Consider the following 18,932-nt stretch of genomic DNA (forward strand, 5'->3'; position numbering starts at 1 on the left):
AGGAAGCTCCCTGGGCCCTGATTGGCTCGGGCTGAGCGGCTTCTGCTCTCTCCAAGGAGAGCCCGGTATAATAGAAACCCGGGCCGTGAGCTCAGACCCGCGGAGGCCGGAGGAAGCACCTGGGGCTCCCTCTTCCCGGGCCAGGCGTGCCCACCCAGGTGCCCGGCGGCGCAGGGGGTGCGCCAGGGCCAGGAGGCTGACACGGCCTAGACACCCCACAAGTCCAGCGGCACCCCGAGGCCGCGGGACCCCAGGCGGGGAGAGCGGGACCCCAGTCCCGTGTCCCCGACCCTGCAATGATGGGCGAGGCCCGGGCCGGTGGGGACCCGGCGCTGCGCCGCCTCCTGAGGCTGCACCGCACGGAGATAGCCGTGGCCGTGGACAGCGCCTTCCCGCTGCTGCACGCGCTGGTCGACCACGACGTGGTCCCCGAGGACAAATTCCAGGTGGGCCCCTATCCAGACCAGCGACCCAGCAACACGCCCCAGCCTTCCCCACGCCCGCGCCCAGGAGCGGGCAAGGTCGCGGAAGACCCGTTCCAGAGGGACCCTCCCCAGCCCCGCCCCTCCCCACTCTCCCGCCCCCACGCCCCAGCGCCAGGGTAAGGTCCCTGCCGCTAACCCGCAGCCTGCCCCACGCCCCACCCGCCAGCGGAGCGAACGGTCTCCAAGACAAGTTCCGGTGCCCCCCCAGATCCCCAAAGCCCCCTCCCAGCCCTCCCCAAGCCTCCCTCCAAGTTGAGCCCAGTCTCCTAAGATGAATTCCAGGCGGCCCCCCACCTCACCCCAGCACCCCCCTGCCATCCCCCACCTGCCCCAAGCCAAGGGGATGGACACAGGTGCCCAAGTCTCCAGCGGCCTCCTCGGGGTCAGCATCTGCCCTCTGGTCCCGCAGTGGAGCCGGCAGGAAGGGGGGTACCCGGGAAGGGCGGGGCCCCCATTCCCGCTCTGCTTCAGGAGACGCTGCGTCTGAAGGAGAAGGAGGGCTGCCCACAGGCCTTCCACGCGCTCCTCTCGTGGCTCCTGACCCAGGACGCGGCCGTCATCCTGGACTTCTGGAGGGTCCTCTTCAAGGACTACAACCTGGAGAGATACCCCCGGCTGCAGCCCATCCTAGACGGCTTCCCCAAAGGTGGGGGCCCTGGGGGCTGGGTCCCGGCCGCAGCCCATCCTAGACGGCTTCCCCAAAGGTGGGGGGCGCTGGGGGCTGGGTCCCGGCCGCAGCCCATCCTAGACGGCTTCCCCAAAGGTGGGGGCACTGGGGCTGGGTCCCGGCCGGCTCGGCCTCCCTCCCTGGGGCTGGCAGCAGGAGTCATCCTCTGAGCCCCAGCTGGACTGTGAGAGGGGAGGCGTGGGGCTGTTTAGGGAGCCCCGGACACCACCTAGACCATCTTGGCTTCTAAGAGCAAAGAGCTGAGGCCTCACCTGCCTGAACGGGGCGTCGGTTCTGGGCTTGAAGCTCAGCCTCCGGCCCTGCACACGCCCGCAGATGTGGACCTCAGCCAGCCCCGGAAGGGGAGGAGGCCCCCGGCTGGCCCCAAGGCCACCGTGCTGCTGCCCAGGCCTCCCACCAAGAGGAAGGCCCTGGAGGAACCGAGGGCCACCCCGCCGGCAGCTCTGTCCCCGAGGGGCACCTCCAGCCCAGGTACCCAGCTTGAGGAGCCGGTGGGCTCACAGATCCCCTCACGGAGCCCTACACCCCCTGACCACTCCCCCTCCCTGACCTGGTCCGGGAGCATCTGTCCCTCCTGCTTGGCCCAGAGTCAGCCTGGCAGAGGTCCCTCTGGGGACTTGGACGGACCCCCTGTATGAGCCCCGCAGCCCTTGTTGACCCCCGGGCCCTGTGAGTAGGCAGGTGGGTGTACTTCCTGTCTCCTGATGTGGACACCAGAGCCCGGTAAAGCAAGGGGACACACCAGAGTCCGGGAGACCCCACCTGGCACTCTCCCACCTGCGCCCTGGCGTTGGCCCAGCAGCGGGAGGAGGGCCAGGCTGTCCCTGCTCCCCGACAGGCTCCCACATCAAGGCCAAGCCCTCCAAGAAGTCAGAGAGCAACGCAGAGCCACAGCGCCTCCCGCTGGGCAACGGTGAGCCAGGCCCCAGGTCTGGGGGTCAGGGGTCCGTCTTGGGAGCTGGGACCATGCTGGCCTGGGGTCACCCCACCTATGCCCCTCTGAGTGCCCCATCCTTCAGGGCCAGCTCCGACCCTGCTTCCTCCAGAGAATACCCCCTGTCCCTTGGCCAGATGCAACCTGGGACCTGGAGACCTCCCATGGGCCCCTGGTGCTGGCCTGAGGGCAGGCTCTGGGGACCCTGCCTCCCTCCCAGCCCAGCCCAGGGCCACATCCCAGCGTCTCTGTTCATTCCCGCCAGCTGGGTTCGGACGGCTCGTACACCACACACCAGACCACACCACATACGTGTACACGCACACGCACACGCACTCCATGGCCCGTCTCTGCACTTACGTGTGGGCTGGCTGTCTGTCTGTGGAGGGGCTGGACCCCCTCCCCAGCCTGCCCTGTGTGGAAAGAAGGAAGGATTCTGCTGCCCAGACGCCCCGCACTCCCCACTGCCCGTGCTCAGGAGCCATCGTCCCAACAGGTGACCCCCCATTTGGTGCTCCTTTCCCCAGGAATTCAGGCCATGTCCGCTTCAGTCCAGAGAGCCATGGCCGTGTCATCTGGGGACGTCCCAGGAGCCCGCGGGGCCGTGGAGGGGATCCTTATCCAGCAGGTGTTTGAGGCAGGTAGACGGCGCTTGGGGAGGGGCTGCCAGGGATCCACGTCCCGCTCAGCTCCCCGGTGGCTCCGGAGCATGGACAAGGCACCCCTACTCCCTGCAGTGGGTCTGCCGTCTCTGGAGCGGATGCTCTGGGCAGGGCTTGGGGCACTCTTGGACTCTAAGCTGGACAACCTGCGGCCCCAGCCCCGCCCGCCCCATCCTTGCAGCTCCTCCTTCCTCCACTCCCTGTGCCGCACACCCTCTGGGGACGCCGAGGACCCTGGGAGCTGGTGCGGGCTCCAGGCTCACCCACAAGGGACGGTCCCAAGTAGTTTCCTAGGGCTGTTATGACGAGTTGCCACAAACGGGGTGGCTTAAAGCAACAGAAACACCAAAATCAAGGTGTGGGCGGGGCCGGGCTTGCTCCCTCCGAGGCTCTAGGGCAGAGGCTTCTCTGCTTCCTCCAGCTCATGGCAACCCCCATGCCCCGGCTTGTGGTCACATCACTCCAGCTCCTCGCCACAGAGGCTCCTCCCTGTGTCTCTCTGCGTCCTCTCGTCTTCTCATAAGGATGCTGTCCTTGGACTTCGGTCCAGTGCAAGTCCATCTTAACATCTACAAAGACCCTACTTGCGAATAAGGCTGCATTCCGAGACTCCGAGTGGATGAGAATTTGGGAGACGTGCTTCCCCCCAGCAGAGAATCCCTGCTGTGTTCAGGACCCGGGGCCCAGAGCTGACTGGGGTGGGGTTTGTGGGGGGAGGAACAGCCAGCTGTAGAGCCTCCCTGCCAGGCCCCCCCCCCCGACCCGTCTCCTCCCAGGTGGCTCCAAGAAGTGCATCCAGGTTGGGGGGGAGTTTTACACTCCCAGCAAGTTTGAAGACCCCAGCGGGGCAAAGAACAAGACCCGAAGCGGCAGCAGCCTGAAGACGTTGGTCCGAGCCAAGGGGACCCAGGCTCCTGCCCCTGTGAGCGCTGCTGGGACCGCCCCTGGGGAGGCCTGGCCCTCGGCCCCTCCCCCAGCACCCGGGGCAGCAGCGTCCTGTCACCTCTGGTGGGGAGCTCTGCTGGGGCTGGGGACTGCCCCTCCCGCCCGAATGCCTCCCCTGCTGGTGACCCTCTCTCTTCTCCCTGGCAGGGTGGAGGCGATTCGAGGGCAGGCCAGCGGGACAGGGCCCCGGGACCCCCTGCCCTTCCCAGTGAGCCCCAGCTGCACCAGGTAACGCTCAGAGCGCCCCCAGGATCCTGAGGGCGGGGCCTCCTGCCGATTTGCCGCTTGTCCAGGGCAGTCACTCCAGGGACCGGAGGACAGAGGTCTAAGCTTCTGTTCACAGGGTGGAACACTTTACTTTTAATAGCATTTTTTTCTGATAATACGCAATTGTAAAAATTCACATAAGTTAGAGCACGTGAGTCCTCCCAGGCTCTTAAAAGCACAGCGCTCGGTCCGGCTGCCAGCTGCCCACGCCTCACAGTTGGGCCCTTGGTATGGCTGCGTCCCCTGCTAGGAGCCAGGAACCCAAGCGTCACGTACGCCCTTGGGCTCCCAGCACCGTTTCTGCCGGGGATCCCGACACCCCCGCCAGGCGCTGTGCTGGCCCCCGGGGAACGAGGAAATGAGAAGGACTCACGCCTGCCCCCAGGAGCTCCTGGGCTGCTGGGGCCTGGGGGGGGTTTGCTACAATGAGTGCGCTCATCACTGTGAGGGGCTGCCCAGCCCTGTAGTCCCCGGGGGGCTTCTGAAGGAAGTGGCGTCCAGGGGGGCACGGTGGGTGCTATCCAGGCAAGGGCGCAAGCAGGCCTCAGGCGGAGGGGACAGCGGGTGACCAGGGCCAACGGGAACACCGCTGGGCCTGCCCCTCCGCTGCCCCGTGGGTGTGGCCGTGTGGTCTTGGGTCCGCCTGGAGCACAGGCACCCGCGAGGAACCAGCCTTCCTTAAGGACCGTTCTTCCCAAGAGGGATGGGCCAGCAGGTGTTCGGGGCTAGAGTCTCAGAGGTGGGGGGGGCCTTGGGGAGCCCTGGGGAGCAGGCAGTCAGGGCGGGATTTCAGCAGGGAGCCGGCGAGGGGCGTCTCTCGGGGAGGGTGCTGCCCCATCCCGGGTCTTCCAGACGCCGCGTGTCTCTCACCCGCGCCAGAAGAACGAGGATGAGTGTGCGGCGTGCAGGGACGGCGGGGAGCTCCTCTGCTGCGACGGCTGCCCCCGCGCCTTCCACCTGGCCTGCCTGACGCCCCCGCTCCACCAGATCCCCAGGTGGGCCTGGCCCCGCCCAGCCTCCTCACTGGCCCGCCCTGAGTAGGAGGCCGCCAGCAGTGTCTCCACTCCAGGGATGGGCAGTGAGGCCAGCCTGGGAGGGGGCCTTGGCTCAGGTCGCCGGCCGGTGGGGCTGGGGCCCGGGATCCTCCCACCCATGTCCCCGCGTGGCCGCGCTGTCCCCCCCAGCCTGGCCAGCAGGCCGCTGAGGCCCAAGGCAAGGGACGGCCGTCCCGTCCCATCTCGCCCCATCTCCCCCAGCCCAGAGCGCCACAAGCAGCCGACCAGCGGCACTAAGCAGGGTCTGACTCCAAGTCGGGCTGGGGAGCACAGAGGCCGCAGAGCTGCCCCCCAAGGGCCGGTGGGGGCCCAGGCTAGGTCCAGCGCAAGGCCCCCTGCCCCGGCCCTCCGGGACAGCGCTGTCCGCTACCAGCAGCTTCCGCAGGTCAGGGCGGCCTGGGTGCAGGGCGGAGCGCTGGGTGGGCATTCTCGCCCCGACCCTGCCCCGCTCACCGCACGACCTTGACCAGGTCACATCTCTGGCCGGGTCATCCCTCAGCTCTGCTCAATGCTGCCCGCCTTCCATTCTCTTCCTTCCTGCCCTTGACCGGCCCCTGTTCTACTGGGCACCGTCCCCCCGTGGAATCGAGGGAGGCCAGCCTCGGGAGGCCCGACCTGCAAGGCAGGGCCCGTGAGAGCCAGGCACAAGCCAGGCCGCGGCAGGTTCGCGGGTGTCGGGAATGCTTGGGGCTCATCCGAGAAGCACTCGGGGGACGTGCCAGGCTGGCGAGGGCCGCCCCAGCAGGCTTAGCTACCCCAGCATCCCGGGCTCTCCTGCTCACCGGCCGGGCAGGCCCTTCCCCCTTGGCTCTGCCCGTTCCCCTTAGTTTTCCCATCGGGGAACGGAAAGGGTGACCTGGAGAAGCCCTCAGGCCTCCCCTGTGTTGCGGGCTTGGGAGTCCACTGTCCCCTCTGCCTCGCCCTGCATGTCTCTGGCCGGTGACAACGCAACCAGTGGGACCTGGAGGTGCTCCAGCTGCCTCCAGGGAAGAGCCCAGCGGGACCTGCCCCGGACTGAGGAGCCCCGGCCCCAGGAGCCGCCTGCAGAGACCCCGGTACACACAGGCCCACTCCCAGGCCCTCTGTCTGCCGGCTGCCTGCCTCCTGGCCGCTCCTGTGGGTCGGGCCTGCCCCAGCCAGAGAGCCACGTGCCCCCCACCCTGGCCTGGCCCCGTCAATTCCGCTTTCTCCTGTGGGACCACGGGGGCGCAGGCCACCGGGAAGCGGCCCTTACAACGGCCCCGCTTCTCAGTCCTCTGCTTCGGGGGCCTTCAGCTCCATCAGCCCAACACAGGGGACGCACTTCGACCACCGATAACATTCTCCGAAAATGTTTTAAGTGTTCTGTTACCGCAAAGTCACAACGGATACGATGCGTGCCCCAGCATATGCCGAGTGTGTACTCCGACAGCCCGTGAGGGCCACGGGGCCCCGCCTTTAGATGGGGAAAGGGTCAGGGAACTTGCTGGGACCACAGAGCCGGGAACGGCACCCGGGCCTTTCCCACCCAATGTGGCGCTCTTCCCCACGACGCCAGCCCCCGGTTCCCAGGGCCCCAGCGGTCACTAACTCCTGGGTGGTGCTGGGCAAGTCCCCTGCAACACCTCTCAGAACCGACCCTCCGGTTCCAGGTGCTCCTGGCACTGAGGTCAGCGGGAGAGGAGGCCAGGGGACCGCCCAGCGAGCGCCCCGCTGGAATGGATGCTGCGGTCACCTACAAGCACCTGCTGGCCTCACCTCCTGCAGCCCCCCCGCTTGTGCTGGACCCCTCGGCCCTGCACCCCCTCTTGTGTGTGGGCCCTGAGGGGCAGCAGGTGAGCGGGGTGATGGGGTCAGGGTGGCTGTCTTCAGGGAGCTCAGGGTCTACAGGGGCAGCCCGGTGAGCCTGAAACAGGACAGTGACAGGCGGGGGTAAGGAGGTAGGATTCAGATGGAGGTTAGGGGTGGGGGCCGCGGGGAGGGCGGGTGGAGGAGGCTGGAGGGAGGCCCAGGGGCTCTTGGGGTTGCTAGATTACCCAGAACGAGGTGCGGGCTCTGCGGGGGAGGGTGAAGGGAAGGGGGCTGCTGGAGGGATTCCAGAGGACGCGACCGTTCTCTCATCACTCTCGAAAGCCCCCTCACAAGGGCAGGACGATAAAGTGGGTAGAGTTCGCAGCCCCAGGTCTCCCAGGCCCTCCTGCCTCCTCTGGAACGGACGCCCTTCTGGGTTCCCTTGACTAGCCCTGAAGGGGGTCCGGGCCCACCAAGGGGGACCAAGACGGGACACCTAGTTTCACCAAGCTGCAGCCCAAAGGTGCTGGGGCGCCCTTGACCTCTCTAGGCCTCGATCTCGAAACCTCGGACTCGCCCCCCACCCCGTGCGCCCCTCCCCGGCCCCCGGTCACCCCGCCGTGGTCCGTCTGCAGGGCCCGGCGCCCGGCGCGAGGTGCGGGGTGTGCGGGGACGGCACGGACGCGCTTCGGTGCTCACACTGCGCCGCCGCCTTCCACTGGCGCTGCCACTTCCCCGCCGGCGCTGCCCGGCCCGGGTGAGTACGGGGCCGGGACCGGGAGGGGGAGGGGGAGGGCCGGCGACCCCCCAACGGCTTTAAGATTGCGGGGTGCAGAGGGCACTCGCAGCCCTGCCCCAGCCCCGGCAGCCTGCAGCCTCTCCTCCGCTCGCCAGGGCCGCCCTGCGCTGCAAATCCTGCTCCGGAGACCCCGCCCCGGCCCCCGGGGAGGGGCCGCCCGCCGCGACTCCCGCCCTGAGCCCCGCCCGCCCGGCTCCCGGGACCCCCAAGCTCATCGCCAAAGCCGCCGCCGCCGGCCCTGGGGCGCAGGTGAGGGAGGACCCCGCATCTCCAGGGGAGGCCCCGGCCCGGGCGCCAGCTTCGCGGGTGTGCACCAAACCTGACCATGTGTTTATTCTGTACATACGATATATTTGTTTAAATCGACTCCCGTCTGATACCTTAAATCTGCAGAGAAAGGCAACCCTCCCAAGCCACAGCGGCTATGCAGCCGCCGGTTGGGGTTGGTTGCAGGCCCAGAGCTCCGCTAACCCCCCAGCTGCCCTGGCCCCTTCCGCACCCCCCGGAGTGCCCTGTGCAGGGAGCGCCATCCTCATCCTCGCGGTGGGGCGGGGCAGGGGAGAGCGGAAGGAGAGACGTGTGACTCCACCCGTGTCATCTCGCCTCCAATCCTCCAGCAGCCTTGGGCCCTGGGACCTTGGGGAGGAGGGACCAGCCTCACTGGACCTTCGCTTCCCAGGGCTCCCTCAGAGCCAGGGAGGCCCGTGTGTCTCCTCCTCAGAGGCCTGCGGAAGGTGGCGCATCTGCCCCGACTGCCCACAGCAGGGGCCTTCCTGACCACATCCCTGCCCCCGAAGAATCCTTGGGGGCCCGGGGTGGTGATGTCCTACCCCCGTCCATGGTCCGTCCTACCTCCCAGTCCCGCCTCGTAATCCCCTGCACGCATGGTGGGTGACAGGGCACCCCAGGCGCCGGGCACAAGAGGGCTCACACCTACTGGCGTTCCGCTCCTTCTGGAAGCCTCTCTCCGGATCCCCAGCCCTCTGCACTGTGTGTGCCAAGCCCTCACCCAGGGCTAGTGGCATCAAGGGCTGGAGAAGGTCCCGAGGTTTGGCTGATCTGAGCTACAGACTGGGCCATTGCATGTGGTTCCACTTAGCATGGCCTCGCTCCGCCTAGCCCGCGAGCCAGGGGGGGTGTGCCACGTCCCCAGCTCTGGCCCTCGCCCCTCAGGGGCACGGTTGGCCCCGCAGGCTTGTTGGGTGGCTGAAGGGTGGCTGTGGGACCAGGCTCTTTCCTGTCTGGGCCTCACGTTTCCCATCGGTGACAGGGTCCCTTCCAGCTGGTCCTTGCCCCAGAGGGGTGGCAGGGACCTGGCCAGGCAGCCCCGAGCTCACCCGCGCCCACTCTGCCTCCGGAGCCGGATGTTAGAATTCAGTTCCCGGGGTCCCGCCTGGAGGAGCGCGCAGCACCCCACTGCCCTGGCGCGGACACCGCCTCTAACCGCTGCTGCTGCCTCTGTAGGGAGTCCTGCTGCTGTGGGGATGAGCCCGGCAGGGGTGCGGAAGGTGGCTTGACCTCCTCCCTTTTCTGGGTTCCAGGCGGGGGACGATTCTGCTGTTCACGAGCCAGTTCTGCACAGGGATGACCTGGAGTCCCTCCTGAGTGAGGTAACACGTCACCTGGCTGGGGCCACACCCGCCCCCCTCCGCCTCCGCCTCCGCGGCCTCTGAAGCAGCCAGCTCTCAGGCCACGGGAGCAGCTGGACGCCACAGGCCCACGTCACCCCAGATGGCGCTGGCCCCTCCGCGCACAAACGAGCCAGAGCGGGCCCCAAGCTGCTCCCCTTTCTAGCTGCCCTGGAGGTCCCGGGGCCTGGACCCTGGAGAGCTGGCGGCTGCAGGAACCTGCGCCAGGGCCACTGAAGCCTGATGTGGAGGCCGTGACTTTCCCTGGGGCTAGGCACTCTGGGACCACGCCCCCTTGCACATCCCTCCCTCCCCCTCCTCAACCCAGGCCCCTCCACCCGATGATGAACAGCTAGAATCACTGGGAAGAAAAGGTGGCTTTTAGAAAAGGTTAAAGTCCTCCAGCCACCCCCAGACCCCAGGTGGCCAGTACGTGTCCTCAGGGGCCTGGCGTGGCACCTTGGGGATCCCAGCTGACCACGGGGGCCCTGCCTTGGGTGCTGGGCCAAGCACGGGCAGTCCCAGACACTGAAGCTGTCTCTAGAGGCCCCAAGAGGGCCAGGGGTGACCCGAGGTGCCAACATAGGTGGGCAGAGTGGGGCAGATTCACCAGCCCCTGTGGAGCAGGTCACCTCCGTTCTGCTGGAATATCAGGCATTCCCACGGCGCCTCCAGTCCCGCTGGAGCGTCAGGCCCTGCGCAGAGCTGGGCAGAGTGAGGGAAGGAGCTGGTCCTGCCGAGACATCCGGGAAGAGGCCACCAGTTGACAGAACAGCCGTGGTGGCTGTGCCTGGGCTTACGGGAAGCTCGGAGGAGGAGTGTGGGATGAGGCGTGCCCCCCGTTTCCGCATCTCTGTATAGGAGGGCTGGGTTGGGTAGCACCTTCCCACCACGATGTTTATGACGCAGGTGGCCCTGGAGGCCAGGGCAGGCACGCCTGTGCCCCGAGGTTCTGGCCCAAGCCCCGCTCTCTGCTCTGTCGTGCAGCACTCCTTCGACGGCATCCTGCAGTGGGCCATCCAGAGCATGTCCCGCCCGGTGGCCGAGGCGCCCACCTTCCCCTGCTGATCCAGGACCCCCGCCTTCAGGCAGCGTGGGAGGAGGCGGGCAGCACCTGAGGACGCTGCCAGCGCCAGAGCAGCCCTCACACGCACGGCCACTGGCTTGGAAAGGGACCGAGGGGGAGGTTAGGACCAGGCGCTGCGACGTTCCGAGTGCCGTCGACAGCCAGCCTGTCAGCAGCCGTGCCTGTGGCGGCACAAAGCCGTCGTGTGCGCTGAAATTAAAGTCACTTCTGTGGGTTCGACATGCTCTCCAGTGCAGTGTGCTTGTTTCGGGGCGGGGGGGGGGTCTGTTCCCCTGTGTTTCTGGTGCCCGTCGTGTAGGCTGAGCTGGCTGGAACAGGAAGAGAATGCCCGGAGCAGGAGTCCCTCTGCTCCACCCTCTGCTGGAGCCCCCAGGGGCTTGCCCTGCCCCCAGCACAGCCCCTGCCCTACGTGGCCTGGCCCCACCCCCCACACGCTCCTAGCTCCTGTGCTCCTCGAAGGGCCAAGCTCGTCCCCACCCCAGGGCCTTTGCACGGGCTTCTCCCTCTGCTCGGAGCTCCTCTGCCTTGGTGCTCCACATGTCTGTTTTCTCACCTGTGAGATCTCAGCTCCTCGCTCATTCATTCAGAGTCATTTATTCGGGAAACCTTTGCTGTGGCTCTTCTATATGCTGAGCATTAGGGGTCCTAGAGCGACATGCCGGTGACAGGCTACTCACAAGAGGGGGCGACCTCACACAGAAGCAGGAAAGAGGACGGGGTCGGGGGCTGGAAGCTAGAGTGGTGTGTCCGGGGCAGACATAAGGTCAGCTGATGGGAGCACCGTGGCCGCCGTGGACAGCGCTCTGTTTATTTCGCTCGTGGCACCCACCGCTGGGAGACAGCCCGTCAGAATTGAGTCCTTTCCTAGTGGTGTCTGTCTGCCCTTAAAGAGGCCACTGTGGGACCTGGGACCCTGTCTGGCTCTCAGCCATGTCCCCAGGGCCTGGCACAGATGCTGGGGCGGTGTTGCCTGAAGGAGGTGTCAGGGCTGTCGCAGCCCCACCTGCAGAGCCCCCCGTGATAGAAGCCCTGATGGGGGTCAGAGCCCTGCGGAGGGAGGGGTGGCTGCAGGCCTCATGGGCGCTGGGGGCAGAGGTGGGACGTGTGCTGATTTGGCACCTGTGGCTTTTGTCCCCACCCCAGGTGGGGGGCCGGCAGGGAGTAGCAGCAGGAATGGGGGTCCCAGCTCAGGACACACAGCCCTTGGACTTCTGGGGCCTCGTGGCTCACTGAGCCCCTCTGGAGCCCCTCTGTGCCGGGCACACATTAGGTGGCCTCTGCGGGGGCGGCACAGGGCGCGTCGGCCCACCCAGGACAGTACTGGGGAGGGGCTGGCCGATGCCCTCCAGCGGAGGGGGTAACTGCCCCAGGCCACAAGGTCGAGCTGTTTATTCAAACAGGGACGCACTGGTGAGGACACTAGCGTCATATGAATGAGTAGACAGCTGTTCCAGGCCGGGCCGGGCTAGGTGGGCAGCAGTGGGGCGAGGGAAGTGGGCAGTGACGGCAGGAGGGACACAGCAGCCGTGGCCGCATGTGGAGCGTCCCAGCTTGGAGGCCAGATCACATCTGTGGACAAGGGAAGGGCCAGAGCGGGGAGGAAACCAGAGTTGAGGCTTGGTGGGGGTGGGGGGATGCCCTGGGCAGGGTCCTCCGGGGTTGGGGGGGGAATGCCCCAAGCAGGGTCCTCTGGGCTGGGGGGTGGGGAAATGGAGCGGAGGCCCTTCCCGACGCGGCGGGGGTGGGGGGGGCCCTGCTTACCTGAGAGCTGCTCTTCCCCACGGAGCCCAGCTGCTGTCTCTGCCCCCGGCCGCCACCCACCCACAGGACGAAGCAGGGCTGGATGAAGTTTGCAGAGGCCGGTGGGGATGACGTGGTGTGGGTACCATGGCAGTGGTGGAGGAGTATATCAGGGAGCTGACCAGGGTGAACACAGGTGTCACAGACCCCCAGCCCATCGTTGTCACACCCTCCCAGGACCCCCACCGCTGCTGAGCACAGCCGCGGCCGGCCCTCCTCTGAGCCCACTGCAGCCCCGGCACCGCTGGGTCTCACGCCAGGCTCTGGATACCCGGCCTCGTCAGAATCCTTCTGTGGATGGGTCCATGGAGACCCTCCACCGGGGGCTCAGTGCTCCCTTTGGTGGCCTCCACTGCACCCGTGTCACTTTCCACAAGTTCAGGAAATGTCACTTTTGGGAGCTGAGCACGGGGGGCGGGGCTGGGGGGGCTCGCGGCAGTCCCGAGTCCCATCTGTCTGTCCGTCTGTGGTGCGCATGGAAGGAAGTGTGGGAAGCAGGAAGCACGCAGGGGCCGTGAGCTGCATCCTTCCCTGCCGTCAGCAGCCTGAGTTTGCTGATGCTGTGTTCGTCCTGCATTTTAAGCAAAGTGGATACAAGGACGAGACAATGACTCCCTGCCCTTTTGCAGCCCCTGCGCTTTGCTTGCTCCTCAGGGGCCGACCGTCCATCCCCTGCTCCTGTCTGTCTGTCTGTCTGTGGGGCCGGAAGCTGGCTTGCACAGCCAGCACCGAACGACTGCCGGCCACGCGACACCCTGAAGCGTGTGTCTGCCCAGTGGGTGAGGGGGCAGCAGCCAGCGGTTTCACGTGTACAGCCCGTCCCCGGGCTCGTTTCTTGGGCTGCTGCGACAAAGTGCCACTGACCGGGGGGCTCAAATGACAGACGTTTATTCTCTCCCAGTCCTGGAGGCTGAATTCCCACATCCGGGTGCGGCAGGGCTGGTCCCTCGCAAAGCCCCCCTCCTGGGCGTGTGGACCACTGTCTCTTCCCTGGGTCCTCACATGGTTGTCCCTCTGTGCAGGTCAGTGTCCTGATCTCCCCTTCTCAGGGGGACACCGGGGCGCATCCTAACAACCCCGTTTACCTTGGCCACCTCCGTGAGATCCTGCTTCCAAGTACGGCCACGTTCTGAGGTGCTGCAGGCTGAGGCTTCAGCGTGTGAGCTGGGTGGGGGCACAGACGCTGCCCTTGACCAGACTCCACCCGGGCTCCTCTGAGCTGGCTCAGGCTTGGCCTCTGTCCTTGGTCCTTAGTTTTGGCAAGAGTCTTGCCAAGTCAGTTTCGGGGAGATCCCCATCCTTGGACTCTGATGTCTCTCGATATCTGCTGCATTTCTCATCCCCACCCTCAACAGCTGGTCACCTGGCCCGCCCTCAGGAAGGGCCCCGTCGAGGGGCTTAGCCGCATCCCCTAACCTCAGTGTTTGCTCTTTGTAATTTCCATCCACTGGCCTCACCTTTGCTCCTTGGCCATAAATCCCCACTTTCCACGTTGTATTCAGAGTTGAGCCGGACCTCTCTCCCCTCCTGCAAACCCCAGTGCAGGGGTCCCCCTAGAACAAAGTTCCTTACCACCTTAGCAAGGGTCACGAGTACCTGTTTCTTTAACAGGGACAGGATTTGGCCATGACACCAACGTCGCTCTTTTCATCTGCACGGGGCTGGCAAAGGTCTTATTTTCCCGCACTTGGTTGGAGGCTTAGCTGTCAGTGTTCTGAAGTTGTTAACAATCTGTGAACAAGGGGTGTGAATTTCATACCCTATCGTGCTGGACCCCTGGACGGGGTCGGGGGTCACCACTAACAAGCGGTGAAGAGCCCGGTGCAGGCGGACGTGTCGGGGGCTGGGTGGGCTTGGGAGCAGACAGCGCTCTGGACACGGTCAGAGTCGAGATAACCGAGCGGGGCTGAGCCCTTGGCGGGTGGTCTGAACTGGACTCGCCCTGTCACCCGAGCTCCGGTCATCTGACTGTCAACCTGAAGCTTCCAGGAGGGTCGCCTCACCTCTGTTAATTCTCTCAGGACGTGCAGTCCCTCTGGGAGGTTGGTGGCAGCACCGCAGGCAGGGGTCTCACAGGGGTCCCGGGGACAGGCACTCAGGGGGGACCAGGCCCCCGGGGGGGCTCTGACAGCTGCTCTGCTCCACCTGCGGCTTTTCCTGCAGCCTGGCTCTAAGCTGCCGGGTAACTGATGACCGCAATGGTGAGCTCCATGCAGCCCCGCTGAAGCCCCCCAGCCCTCCGACAGACACCACCCACCAGAGGACGCCCATCCCAAACATAACACACCCCAGTCTCAGGGAAGCCCCTCGTTCTCGCCACAGCCTCCTCTCCATCCCTTCAGGACACAGTCCCCTTTGCCTGGTCACTTGCTCTCTGACCGTCCCCTCCAGACGGTGCGTGCCTGGGGCAGGTTTGCACAGAGCCCAGGCTGGCCAGCGCCGCACAATTAGTGAATCCGACTCTGAAAATGAACTAAACGTTCAGTATCCAAGGAGAAATAATCCCAGAGGTTGGGATGTTATCCAGACAGACAATAAGAATGATAACCAAAGCCCGGTGGGTGAACAAGATACTTATTAAATTATATTTATATGTATGTAAAATCCATGTATACACACAGAGTGCATACGTGTGTACATACACTCTGTCCGTCCATCCCCTTATCTCTTTATATATAGAGCGTGTACGTGTGCACTTAGAAAGTGTCTATCTCTCTTCCTATCTATCTACCTATCTATCTATGACAGAGTATGTACAGTTGACCCTTGAACAACTCAGGAGTGACCCCTGTACAGTTGAAAATCTGAGCATAACTTTTGACTCCCTTGAAACTTAATTACTAATAGTCTACTGTTGATCAGAAGTCTTACCGATAACATAAACAGTTGATTAACGTGTATTTTGTATGTTATATGTATATATATATATATTTTATGCATTCATGACGTACTTAACTTTTTCTTAACTTTTTGGATAATTCTAGGTTATGTGGCTCGTCTGCAAGTTTTTTTTAAATGATCACAAATTTCCAGAAGTTTTTCCAATATATTTATTGAAAAAAGTCTGCATATAAATGGACCCACAGTTCAGACCCATGTTTTCAAGGGTCCCCTGTATATGCATATACATTTAGAAAGTGTATATTTATATAGAGACAGAATGTATATAAAAAGAGAGCATATGTCCATAGACGTGTGTATGAATATATGTGTGTACACGCATGTAGACATGCATACGTACATGTGTATGTATATGCGTGTGTGTGTGTGTATATAGAGGGGAATACTGGAAGAAAACACTGAAAAGATGAGGACAGTTGTGTTGAAACAAGGATTAGAGATGATGTTTCCTTTGTAAACTGTTCTGTCACTCTGGTTGATTTTTAAATAACTTAAAAAGTATGAATTCCAAAAGGCACAGCTGCTTGCCACCGTGTCCCTGCGTCCTGGCTGAGGCGGGCTGGTGCAGCAGGTGGCCAGGCTGTGCTCTCCGTGGCTGGGCAGTCGCCCCCCTTCTGCCCCGAGCCCCGGCTGCCTGGCTTCACGGATCCCTGCACGAGCGGATGTGGGAAAGCCAAGGGCGTCTTCCTCCCGTGTGTTGAAGGGCAGCGTTCCATCCCAAGGAGGCTGAACTCCCGGCACCCTGTTCTCTGTAAATGGCTCCCGTCATTCCAAGGGGGGTGGACGTTACTTTACGGGGCGATCAAGGGCAGCCCTGGGCATGGGGGTGGGACAGGTGCAGCAGCAGTGCTTCCAGAGCTAAAGGGGCGCCCGGGAGGGCAGGGTGTCAGGGGGAAGAGGATCTCCAGCCCCGACTGCCCCCCCAATCTCCCACGGCATGCAGTAGCCCCCCTCCCTCGTTCCCCACCTGCACGCCCAGACCCTCCTGCTGGGCCTCTTAGACACCTCACAGATCCGTCCCCTCTCCACCATCACCGCCCCAGAACAGCCATCACTGCTCACGGCCCCCAGATGCGCCACCCCTCCCTCCATCCTCCACTCAGAGCCGTCTTCCTGAAATTCCTACCCTGTCCTGAACGGAACATTCGGGGGGCTGGAGAGGGGGGCACGGGGCCATCGTACTGCTCTCTCTGCCTACGTGCACGCTTGAATCCTCCACGGCAAAATGGAAAAGCAAGCCAACAAACCCCAGACCACAGGCCTTCAAGGCTCTCCCAAGTTGCAGGGGGATGATCAAAACCCCTCTTCTGCTTTCAGCCAGGTCTGCCCTGCCTCTCTCCCGGAGGGGCCATCCTGGGCACTCACGGTCCCCCCGTCCCCCACCTCCCTGGGCAGGGTCCCCTCCCCGCGTCTCTGTCCAACTTTGTACCCCATGTGCAGCACCTGTGTCTCCTGGGCTCACAGACTATGAGCCTGGAGCAGGCAGACAAGGCTTGTGGTTGGAGCCCAGGAAAGGGTCGTCCCTGTGGTTGACGGGCTGGGATCTGAAGTGCTTCTGCAGCCGGTGTGAACAACCAGGCTGGGCCAGTACAAGGTCGGGGTCCCCCAGTATGCAAGCCGATCTACCCCTCACAGTCTTCCAGAAGAACGGCGGGCTTAAACACGGCCCCCCCGGCCAAGCGTTGAGTGGTCCTGAGGCTTCTGCCGATGAGCCTGGTGGGAGAGGAGGGGTCAGGCTGGCTGATAAATGGAGCCCCCATCCGTCCCTCTCCCCAGCAGAGGTCAGGAGCTCTACTCTGGAGGTCGGGCAGAGTGTCTGGACCTGGGAATGCCATAAACAACTGAGGCAAGGGGTCCACATGGAAAGTGAGTGGCCAGATCACCAGGCAGAAGGCTGCATGAGGGGCTCCAGCCCCTCTTCCAGCTCCTGACGCGATCTTCCCTCCAGACAAGAGGCTGGAAGATTCTTTTCTTGAATCTGACCAACTAAAGGGACAACAGTTCTGGGGGTTACCCAAAAAATGGCCCAGAAAGCTCACCCTACAGCAAGACTCAACAACCAAAAGTCACATTCAGAGGTTCTGCCTCTTAATCACAGATAGCCAAGGATTCCCAGACATTGGAGAAGCCCCTAGGATGGCAGAGACCAAGACAAAAGGAAAGAAAGAAAGCAGCACAGATGAAAAGAGAGACTCAGAAGGGAGGAATGAATGTTAAAAAAACCAAATAAAACTGTAAGATTCTTAGAGAGATAGGCCCTGTATTCATGAAACAAGAACAAGACTCTGTTAAAAGGAACAGCTCTTGGAAATCAAAACTGTGACGGCAGACACGGAGAACTTTACACCAGGTTGGCGTGGCAAGCTGAAGAAAGCTCTCTGAACATATAGCAGAATGAGTTATAAAATAGGAAAGTCAAGCTAAGACTTTCTAAAAATGGAAAGTAAAGGATAGGATATCAAAATGTAAATACCAGGAGTTCCAGAAAGAGTAAAGGGAAAACGCAGAGAGGAAAGAGTTGTCGGGGAAATGGTGCAAGAACTTGTCCTGGATAGAACACACGCACTGCTGCCGTGGAAGGACCGAGAACGTGCCCGGCCCCGCACTGGGAAGCAGACCCACACAAGGCATTTCCTGTGGAATTTCACAGCCCCTGGGAAAGGAAGATCCTGCACGCTTCTAGGGAGGAAATATTGGGTCCTGTGCACACACAGAGGAGTCAGGCAGCTTTGAGCTCCCAGTTGCAACACTGGAATCAAGGAATGATGGAAGCCACCTTCCAAGTTCTGTAGGACGATGATTTCTCATCCAAGTTTCTACACACAGCCAAGTCTTCAATCAAGTAACAGGGTCAAGAAAGGCCAATTTCACACAGGCAGAATCTCAAAACGCCCTGAGCCCTTTCTCAGGAACCTCCTGGAAGATGTGTGCTCTGCCCAAACGAAGGAGGACGATTTGGGAGCTGGTGACCACGAAGTCCACAAGGGAAACTGATGGTGACAGAGACCCCAGGACGACAGCTGTGTGCCCAGTGGTGAGGCCACCATCCACACAAGGGCGGGGGGCCTCGGGGCACAGAGAGTTTGAGGGCTGCCTGTGAGACCCTGCCATTCTTCCATCTTCTTAACCTGAGGCCAGGAGGTCAGTCAAGTGGCCCAGATTCTTATCCGTGCCTGACTTGGCACAGCTGTGACTAATGAGGTCCCTCTTTCCCCTCTGTGATAATTTAAGAAATATGTGCTGTTACTCGTGATAAGAACACTTAACATACGTGTACCCTCTGAGCCACGTTTTAAGTGTCCACTACAGAATGATTAACTTCCAGCACCAGGCTGGACAGTGAGCTCTGGGACACACTCGTCTTGCAGAACTGAAACTCTCTCCCTTTGACTCATACCTCCCCCTGCCCCAACAATGGAATATTTTTACGTAAACTTTGTATTAGAACATAACATATATAAAGAAAAAGGGACAAATCATAGGTGATCAGCTTGTTGAATTTTCATAAAGCAAACACACCTGTGTCACCACTCAGCTCAAGAAACAGAATGCTACCGGGACTGCCCTGGCCGTCCGGCAGTTAGGCCTCCGCACTCCCAAGGCAGCGGGCCTGGGTTCAATCCCTGGTCAGAGAAGTAGATCCCGCATGCCGCAACTAAGGGTCCGCATGCCGTTACTAAAAAAAAAAAAGACCCTGCACACCACAGTGAAGATCCCGTGTGCCGCAACTAAGACCCAGCACAGCCAGATAAAAAAATAAATTAATTAATTCAAAGAAAGAAACAGAATGTTACCCACCCCCACCCCCAGCCCCCCACCCCACTGGGTGTCTTGGGCCCTGTCACGATGGATGCCTTTCCTCAAAGTCCCCGATTTGGTTCACGGGGACTCTCCCACCAGCGACCAGTCTT

The 18,932-nt window shown here is 62.5% G+C and overlaps 1 protein-coding gene across 1 annotated transcript; it reads left to right on the forward strand.

Annotated features, from left to right (window-relative positions):
• The first annotated feature begins 299 nt into the window (after positions 1 to 299).
• Positions 300 to 10,301, forward strand: AIRE (autoimmune regulator). Its single transcript, XM_033855252.1, has 14 exons — positions 300 to 446; positions 957 to 1,131; positions 1,489 to 1,644; positions 2,012 to 2,086; positions 2,635 to 2,748; positions 3,546 to 3,691; positions 3,862 to 3,942; positions 4,861 to 4,976; positions 5,992 to 6,091; positions 6,668 to 6,850; positions 7,442 to 7,563; positions 7,701 to 7,797; positions 9,147 to 9,215; positions 10,221 to 10,301. Exons 1-14 carry the CDS (start codon positions 300 to 302, stop codon positions 10,299 to 10,301), a joined length of 1,662 nt encoding a protein of 553 aa, XP_033711143.1.
• The last annotated feature ends 8,631 nt before the right edge of the window (positions 10,302 to 18,932 follow it).

This window comes from Tursiops truncatus, chromosome 4 (genome assembly GCF_011762595.2).
Source record: "Tursiops truncatus isolate mTurTru1 chromosome 4, mTurTru1.mat.Y, whole genome shotgun sequence".
Classification (NCBI taxonomy): domain Eukaryota; kingdom Metazoa; phylum Chordata; class Mammalia; order Artiodactyla; family Delphinidae; genus Tursiops; species Tursiops truncatus.

What these genes read in the sequence shown, in the direction of transcription:
- AIRE (XM_033855252.1), top strand. Translation starts at nt 300, where the DNA reads ATGGGCGAGGCCCGGGCCGGTGGGGACCCGGCGCTGCGCCGCCTCCTG. An exon ending in GCGCCTCCCGCTGGGCAACG is followed by an intron (nt 2,087 to 2,634) that starts GTGAGCCAGGCC and finishes TCCTTTCCCCAG; the next exon opens with GAATTCAGGCCATGTCCGCT. An exon ending in GGACCCAGGCTCCTGCCCCT is followed by an intron (nt 3,692 to 3,861) that starts GTGAGCGCTGCT and finishes TCTCCCTGGCAG; the next exon opens with GGTGGAGGCGATTCGAGGGC.